This window comes from Vespula pensylvanica, chromosome 8 (assembly GCF_014466175.1).
Source record: "Vespula pensylvanica isolate Volc-1 chromosome 8, ASM1446617v1, whole genome shotgun sequence".
In the NCBI taxonomy this organism is placed as follows: Eukaryota; Metazoa; Arthropoda; class Insecta; order Hymenoptera; family Vespidae; genus Vespula; species Vespula pensylvanica.
This window is the reverse complement of record NC_057692.1, coordinates 809,495-818,954: the sequence shown is the minus strand read 5'-3', so window position 1 is coordinate 818,954 and position 9,460 is coordinate 809,495. Positions and strand designations below refer to the sequence as shown.

The window sequence follows — 9,460 nt, the reverse complement described above, 5'->3', positions numbered from 1 at the left end:
ATAATTAAAAATGAAATATAAATATACATCAACTTAGCTGATTAATGGCGTACGAAGCTACCGAAACGAAAGTTGAGAATTTTTCTTTCTTGAACACTGAGCACTGAACACCAAACATCAATCTTCGTTTTTCCATTTCACTTAGAGACGCGTAAAACTGAAAACGTATCGGCGGGAAACACTGTTGGAAAACCATTTTGAAATAAATTTTACGAGGAATTTTAGTTCGATCCTCATCCTGTAGGCGGCGTTGTCTATCCTAAAGTCATATACTCAATTCGTTTGTTACATTCTTTCATTTAAAAAGACGAAGAATTCCGTCGGAGATTAAACTCGATACGGAGACAAGAATTAACGTGATACGTTTATTAGGACAGATCGTATCCAAATATGGTAATGAACTTTCCAACGAGAGTGCTTGTTCCAAGTATGGTGAAACGAACTACCATTCAGGAGCGTAACTAAGGATTTCGTATCCCTAAGTTAATCGACATAAACATTTTTCTTTTTTGCTTAAATCAAAATAATAATAAGATGATACGTTTAATTGAACATTGATAAATCATTATCTACGTCGTATTTAAGTTCGTTGATTATTCGTACATTATTATCGACGAGATTGATGATAATTGGAATGAATTTTTTACGACGCAATTTTTTAGAAAATTCACGAACTCGTAATTATTGCGTTGATTAAAAAAAAAGAAAAAAGAAAAGAAAAGATAAAAAATAGCACCCTTCTTAAAAAAAGAAAAATAAATAAATAAAAAAAGTTACTACGTTGTTTCATAAGTACATAGCCATAAAATTCTAATGGTTCTTCAGATGGCGCTAGTAGTCCGGGTGTGGTGAATAAACCGCAGAGGGACGAGTGAGGTGACTCATATTGCTGAACGACGCTCTTTGCCTTTCTTGTGTTCTTTTCTCGTTGATATCAGGTGAGTTAAAATTTGTTCTTATATTTTTACCATATTCCAATCGATCGAGAATTCTTTCTAACGGTATAAACGCGTAATTTCTATCCCAAAATTGAAACGATAGATTTCTATCTACATACGTTCGTACAGCCATTATTGTTTCGTGTTAAAAAAGGATCTTTTAATTTTCTTTCAATATTTTTATCGCGTCGAAATTGTTAAATCGATCATTTTAACCATGGAAATAAAATATTCGATGTCTTTGCATTTGAACTAATATTTTTTTGTTCGTTATTTGTATCATCGTTCGACGAACGAAGTTTGTACGAAAGTTTGGCAGAAGAAAATGACAATGCAGTGCAGTATATAGTGATAAAAGGACCAGGTGTATAAAGTCAACATATTGTTATAATTATTAGAAAAATAATTTAGTTACGAACCAGTGATAAAAGTGATCGATAGTTTGCAATAAAATATTTAATAATCTTTTTAATGATTCAATGAGATATGCTGCTAATTGCTCGATAAAAATTATTTTATGTCGCAATATGATTTCGTAAAATCCACGACTTACGTCGTATTATTCAAAATTTCCAAATACGAGTAATGGCTAAGTAAAAATAAATGTTCGTTGTTTCTTTCTTCACGGATGAAGTGAGTCAAGCTTAAAGATCGTGTTGAAAAAAGAGCGAGTTTAATGCCCTCGTAATCGTGCGCTCGTGCAAGTCATATTATTTTTATCCCAATTTCGGTCACGTCCAAATTTCCTGAATTAATTATCCGAAAATAAACAGTGGCGGTAATGGTGTGTTGGCAAAGTCGTATGGGAGATATAAAAAAAAAAGTCGCATTAACAAATGAATTTTTGCAAAATTGAACAATTATACTTGATTATTAACAATTAACATATAGTATTAATGTAACTACGTGTGATATTTTTTTCTTTAGCCAATCAAAATGTCTGCCCGTAAAACTGCAGGCCGCCGTGCAACTACGAAGAAGCGCGCACAACGTGCGACGTCTAATGTATTTGCAATGTTCGACCAAGCACAAATCGCGGAATTCAAAGAAGCATTTAACATGATCGATCAGAATCACGATGGCTTCATAGACAAAGAAGACCTTCACGATATGCTTGCTTCGCTTGGTAAGTAGCAATGTACGCAAACAAATATAATATAATATAATATAATATAATCACTTATTTTATACTAAATATTTGCATATTTTGTAGGTAAGAATCCCACTGACGAATATCTAGAAGCTATGATGAACGAAGCACTAGGACCAATCAATTTCACAATGTTTCTAACCTTATTCGGAGAGAGGCTTCAAGGTACCGATCCCGAAGATGTTATTAAGAACGCATTTGGTTGTTTCGACGAAGAAAACACAGGTCACATAAACGAAGAACGTCTGCGTGAACTTTTGACAACCATGGGTGACAGGTAATCCTATGAAAAATTTTCTTTTTTCCATCGGCGTTTAAGGATCTGCAATATTATAATATATTTCGTTTGTACGTTTATAGATTCACCGATGACGATGTCGATGAAATGTATCGCGAAGCACCCATCAAAGGATCCATGTTCGATTATTTAGAATTCACACGAATTTTGAAACATGGAGCTAAAGATAAAGACGAACAGTGAGCATTAATACAATTTTATCTCTCAGCGTACGAATCTGTTTTCTGTCATAAGAAATATTAAGTTCTTTCTTATTTCAATTTTCAAAGTATAATCCGATACATTATTTATGAAACGTGACATTTGGATTCTTAAATTTTAAATTAGTATTACATTTTCATTCATAGCCATGCCATCGGTATTCTTACTCTATTTAATTTATCCTATATTCTTAATATATGCATTATGTCAGAAAAAATATGTGCCGTTAAAGTATAGGTTATGGTATTCTATAGAAAAAGGAGTTAAAATACTGTGCATTAAAAGGAGATCAGTAAGATACGAGTTATTGAACTCCCACCATTGAACTGTGGTGTATATTAATAAGAATAACGAAGCGGTCGATAAGAAAATATACATATAAGATATATTTACAAACTTGTAACTGTTGTAGATTTGGCATTTATATTTTAATATAATAATCCACTCCGAATACGACTAATGGCGTTGACTGCCCTCATTCTCAGTTACAGAACATCCGAAGCACCTACTTTATGATATACACGCATGATCACGAACGTATAACTAACAATTAATTTGTTAGTATCAAATCGACGTATGTAGTACGTTAGTTCTCCTTGAGGTGACATTTCCTTGTTTCTAATTCAAGATTACAGCTGCGTCCGTGTAGCAGTGTAAATATCGGCCTTCTTAGAATAGAAAATAAAAATAATATACATAGGTAATTTATATTTTTATATAACAAATAATATATTTCATTAACAAGATTTAACGAATGTTGCGATAAGACTTTTACGTATAAACACACACACATATACGTATAAAATCTTAATTCTAATCATAAATCCAAATCCACGCGTATCCGTATCCTCTATCATAACCGTAACATCCAATTCCAGATCGAAGAAGATTCTTACGAAAAAAAAAAAAAAAAAAAGAAAAGAAGAAACCTTTCCCTTTAAGAAAGAGTAAAAGAAGAAAATAAAGAGAGTACGATCTCGTGCAGCTATAGACCGAGATACGAAAAATCTAACGTATCGATGAAGATAACGTGTAGGCAGGCCGAATTTTGTATGTGTTACGAGAGAAGAGAGTGAGCAAGCGATCGAATGTTTATTGCGCACAACGATGACGACGACGACGACGACGACGACGACGACGACGAGTCGGCAAGAAGTCGAAGTATCTCCTCGAAAACGTCCGAAGGTGGTCGTGCTAGTTTGGCGTAACGCGCATGCGCTATCTCAGTAGATAGAGCGTGTACCGAACGGAGCCGCAGTACCATTTCCACCGTTGACGCGGTAGGATCTGTTCTCTATATACATACACATATATATATATATCTCGCTCTCTCACACACGTACTCCCTCTCTCTCTCTCTTACTCATTTTCAATGTTTTTCCCCTACTCTTTCTTTACCTACCGCGCAACCACCTACGTCGCACGCGTCGTTCACGTATCTCTTTCTCTCTCGTGTAGGCGCATCAGTCGCGCCATCTCTCTCCCCTCGTCTCGAGAATAAATAGGGCGGGAGAGAGAAGGAGAGAGAGAGAGAGAGAGAGAGGGAGACAGAGAAAGAGAAAGAGAGTGAACGAGCGAGTCGTGTCCGGCGGTGGCCCGGACGAAGGCTGCTGCTGCTGCTGTTGCTGCTGCTGCTGCTGCTGATTCTGATTCTTCTACTTCATCGTCCTTTTTCTTCTTCTTCTTCTTCTTTTTCTTCTTCTCCTCTCTTTCTTCATCTTTCTCTCTCTCTCTCTCTCTGTCACTTTCCCTCTTTTTTTTGCATCATCGTACGTCACTCCTCCCCCTCCTCCTCCCTACACACCCATCGTCCTTTTCCACCACTCTACTCCTTCCTACTTCTCCCCTCGTACGAAGGATCAGACTTCTTTTCTTCTCGCAGTGTGTTCCTCGGTGTTCGATCGACGTGTCGCTTTATTAACCATCTCGCGAGTTCTTCCTCTTTTTATCTTCATTTTTTCGAGTAATCGAGAGAGGAAGAGAGAGAAGGAATAGAGAGAGATAGATCTATAGAAAAGTATAATCTCTTGAAGATATATCCGTGCGTGTGTGGATAGGAACGAGACAGAACGATGATGCAAGATCGTCGAAAGACCATCGTAACTTCTTCTCGCTCTTATTATTATTCTTCTTCTTCATCCGTCAACCTTCGAACAAGTCCGGATTACGTACTCCTTTTAACTCGACGGGGGTATCCCTCGAGAGAAATTTTAACGAGAGAGTACGAACAAAGCTCGTAAAAGTGTCCCTTCGCGATTATATTATAGCTTATTCTCTTTCTCGTGAAGAGAGTAAAAGCTCTCCTCATTCCTGAGAACTCGGGAGGTGTCTGGTGCTCTAGGATATATATTTCCCCGTTTTGTGACGAAGAGAAAGAAGAGAAAGAAGAGAACCCACTCGTGGTAGGCTGTGTGTACCAGGTGATCGCAGCGAGCTCCTCGCAAAAGGTGCTGTACCTTCGTTCGAAGCGACACCCACCGAGTCGACCGATCAGCTGTTCGCCGGCCGACGACGCTTCGATTTCTTCAGGTTAGTAACGAGACCGACTTCTTTCTATTGTCTCAGTCTCCTTTTTTTATTTTTTCCTTCCTTTCTCCCGCTCTTTTTTTCTCTCTTTTTTCTTTCTTTTCTTTTTACCTACCCCTAGTAATCTTGATCATCGTTTCGTTTCAAGACCGAAAGGGAATGCAAAATTAAAGGGAAAGTAGTACGTTCGTTGTTAAACGTAATCGTCTCTAATGTTCCTACGTATTATTAATTTTAATTCATACGGAATACAAAGAGACATTCGTATGTACGTTTTGATACGTATTGACATAAATATTTACGTACATTACAGTTTATCAATGGCAACGTTTCGATAACATCGATAAGATCGTTTATAATGAGAGAAATGACGCATCGCCCTAAAAAAAGAATAACAAAGAAAAATGACACTTTATTAACTTCGTCGTAGATTTCTACTTTTCTAGCCTCACGAGCATATCGAGTATAATAAAGGGGCGGAGGTGTTTAGAGTACGATGCGACTCGATTGAGTGTAATTTGTGTCTGGACGACTATCTAGGACACGACTTGATTTTATACCGAGTGAACTTTCTCGTGCTGGAGTCTCATCGCTGAAATATATTAAATTCGAAATCAAATCCTTCGAGAGGATGTATACTTTGTGCGAATAAATGTGAACATATATATATATATATATATATATATATATATATACGTATACACATAGTTAGATATACTGTATAATCTCTATGGGATTTCAAATGCGATATAGAAAATACTTCGTCATTTAGATTAAGAATATTAATCCGATTAGATCACTACTTTAATCTTTACATCGTATTATGACGAATTTCTTAACGATAACATTAAATCTATTGCGTTTCTATTAATCTGGTCAAATTGAAAGTTTATAAAAAGTAATATTTAATTATTATTTATTAGTAATATATAATATACTTATATTTAATACACGTACACACACACACACACACACACACACATATATATATAAATTTAAAAGGAAAGGAATCGAAAAAGTTGTGAACGCTTCACAATAACACAGTCGTTGGCAACTACGAGTTACCCCGTCAGTTTTCACTTTCTTCGAGAGCCACCACGGACCGGTTCGACGTTCGATCTCGCGTGTCCTGCTTTTTCCATTCGTCTCGATGGGACCTTTGACAGAGATTCGCAATTTTTCCCAAGGAAACTGTATTACTGGCTTTACAGTAACGAGTTACTTTCCCTTTCGTTTATTTTATCTTCCTTTAGACTTATAAGTCTCGAAAAAGGAAATTCCTTTACATTACTCTCCTTTTTTCTTTTCTTTTCTATTTTTTTTTCTTTTTTTCTTTCTATTCGTCATTCTAAAAAAGACATTTCATTCCGATTTGATACTACCGGTACAACCTCTATTCCTAACTACACACTTACACTTTACTTTACGCGTTTGTTTTCAAGTTCGGATTTTATTCGTTCGCCGGTAAAAAGAATTATTACTTTTTCTTTATTTTTTTTTTTTTTAGTGCTCATGCATCGTGCGATTTCGTACAAGTGAAAAATCAAAAGACTAATTTGTGACTATCTACTTACATGTCAGCTTATAGAATATATACCAGAAAAGACATTTAGAAAAAAAAAAGCACGTACACGCACATGCATGCCGCACGTTTGTCCGGTTCATTAAACCCGTCGACTCTTTTTACGACGTTTTGAAATACTTGAAATTCTGGGCCATTGGGAAGAACTATTAAAACAGTTCGTCGAATTTGATTCGACGAATTTCAACAAGACCATAGTAGTTGCACGCAAAGGAAATTATACTTTCGCGTAACGCGATATATCGACTTCTCGAGACTCGCAAAACGTCACGTAAGGCGAGGCCGTGATAAAAATTCGTGAGTATGTATTTAAAAACTGGGCGCACTTATGTTATATAGTACATTATTATCGATTAGTTCACACAGAAATACACACACACACGGACACATACGATTTTGTTTCTGATTGAAGTAGTCCGATTCGAATTTTTTTCTTCTTCTTTTTTCTTTCTCATTTTTTTTTTTTCTTTTCGTTTTTATCGGTCCGAAAGACAAGTGTATTCGATTTCATAGTCGTTAATACGTGGTAAAAAGAAGCCCCGATGAGGTCGACTGTGGTCTACCGTTTGACCTACATTAAGAAGAAGGTAAATGTATAAGGGTGTTTCGTTCTCTTTTTACTCGAGGAACACATTGAAATTGCTAAAAAATTTGTTCCAATCTACGCAACACTGATTCTTAATTTTCCTTATATTTCATTTCCTTTTGTTCTTTTTCTTTTCTTCTTCTTCTGTTTTTTCTTTTTTTTTTTTTTTTTTTTTAATTTAATTTTATTTCTTTTTCCCTCCGACACATTAGAATATTTATGTTCGTTCTCGTTATTCACAAGAGTTCACAGGATTTATCGGTTCCTAAGAAAAGCACCATACGTCATCGTTCTCCCTCTCGAATGTAACATTAAACGTTTCACCACATTCTTATAAATAATGTAGATACTTTGCATTCATGAAAATGGATTACACGAAGCAATGAGTATCGCGGTTTACGTTCGCTTTAAAAAGTATTTATGTATGTATATACGTGTATATAAATACATATATATATATATATATATATATATATATATATATATATATATATATACGTATATCATTCAACCGATGAATGTAGGAGAAACCGATCTCCGTGACATTTCGCTTCGATGCAAATAAGATTAAAGCTTTTTAATCTAGATAGTGAATAAATGTCGAATCTCTTTCTCTATGTTTTAACTATTTCGATCTAAAATGAAATGCAACGAGAAAAACAGAAAAAAAAAGAGAAAGAAATTGAAGAAAGAGCAGCAGTTCGACGGCTTTTTCAAAAGGCAATGGTATGTACATGCGTATATACGTACATACATATATACATAGATATACACATACATTTTACGATTCATTTGGTCGTCTCGTGGAACAAGGTAGAAGGGTGAAATACACTGTAAATGGAAGCAACCAACATTCTAGGGCAATTAGAGTCCGAGCCCAGGGACGTTTCTAATACAAAGTCGGATTTCAGAATAGTGTTGTGTGCTCCACGTGTCTCGTCCGATGAAACGAGAAAGAGAAATATAGATAGAAATAGAGGGGCAGAAAGAGAGAGAGAGAGAGAGAGAGAGAGAGAGAGAGAGAGAGAGAGAGAGAGAGAACGCAACGTAATACTTTAATATGCTTATACGATTTTACATTTCTGCGTGTTTTCGTAGAATTTATTCGTGATCGCATCGTGCACAGTGGGTCATTGTTATCGTGCTCGATGCACGAACAACGTGATCAACTTAATTATGCACACACGTACACACACACACGATACGTCTATATATTATAAAGATAAGTTTAAAATGGAAGAAGAAATAAATCATCAATCAAATAATCTTTGTCACGTTCCCATCGATCGATTTCTTTTCTTTTTTTTTTTTTTATTCCTCGATACTCTTTCAAAAGAAGAGCAGGGTGTAGTCGTAAATAGGTTTCAAGAGATAAGACCAGTCTGGCATATAACGAGTGGCACATGTCGCGTGCTCATCACGCGAACGAAATTATGGCGCACGATCGGTTCCTAGCGGCAACTGTGCCACGTTTGCAAATAGGGGAACCAAAGGACAAAGCGTTCGTTGCATCGAATTTATTCTCGGGGGTTTGTCCCTATTCTCCTTCAGTAATGTTACGTCGTAAACAGGGCCCTTGTCATACTTCAACAAACGACCAGTCTTACACAGATTCACACACACACACACACACACACACACACATAAATTCCTTACGCTTTTCTTGCTAATAATTTGAATATAGATCGATGCACTCTTATTATTCATTGATTCGTTCATTCATTCATTCATTCATTCATTCATTCATTCATTCATTCATTTTATATTAGACATCTCATGATTTCGTTAAAAGATCAAATTTCTGATATAAAAGTACGTACATTAAAAATGGCCGAAAATAAGCCTAGGGAGAAAAATCACAAAGTTCCTTTGTCGAGAAAAAGCGAGCCAAAAAGGCCGAAAGCTTGGCGTCCAATTTCGATGGATTCTCCAGCTTCCTGACAGATTCTCCCCTCATTTCGAGGGGCAACCCTTCGTACGAGTACTTTTAGTACCCTCTAGGGACGACCTTTGGATACGTTCATCAAACGTACCGACCAATCTCCTTCCACCTATCCGCGTCTTGCATTTTGGTCTTTCTTTTACTTTTAATTCTTCTATTTTATCTACTTAATTTTTTCTTTCATATTTCTACGCATTTTTTTTTCTATGTCTTTCTCTTTTCCTTAAACACGTGCAC

General features: G+C 36.0%; 2 protein-coding genes across 4 annotated transcripts in view; both read left to right on the top strand.

Moving 5' to 3' along the window:
- The first annotated feature begins 825 nt into the window (after positions 1-825).
- On the top strand, positions 826-3,338 carry LOC122631321 (myosin regulatory light chain sqh). Of its 3 annotated transcripts, none has more exons than XM_043816906.1 (5): positions 826-938; positions 1,866-2,064; positions 2,152-2,365; positions 2,449-2,565; positions 3,079-3,338. In XM_043816906.1, the coding sequence occupies exons 2-5, from the start codon at positions 1,875-1,877 to the stop codon at positions 3,101-3,103; spliced, it is 546 nt and encodes a 181-aa protein (XP_043672841.1). In that variant the 5' UTR covers positions 826-938; positions 1,866-1,874; the 3' UTR covers positions 3,104-3,338. The 3 variants fall into 3 exon arrangements, with proteins under 3 accessions (XP_043672841.1, XP_043672840.1, XP_043672842.1); XM_043816905.1 differs by having other exon boundaries at positions 3,073-3,338; XM_043816907.1 differs by lacking the exon at positions 3,079-3,338 and having other exon boundaries at positions 2,449-3,038.
- A 631-nt stretch (positions 3,339-3,969) lies between these two features.
- Positions 3,970-9,460, top strand: part of LOC122631317 — a 53,457-nt gene continuing 47,966 nt past the window's right edge. Inside the window, exon 1 of the mRNA XM_043816894.1 lies at positions 3,970-5,116. The gene's annotated coding sequence lies outside the window, so the exon portion shown is untranslated. The remainder of the gene's footprint in view (positions 5,117-9,460) is intronic.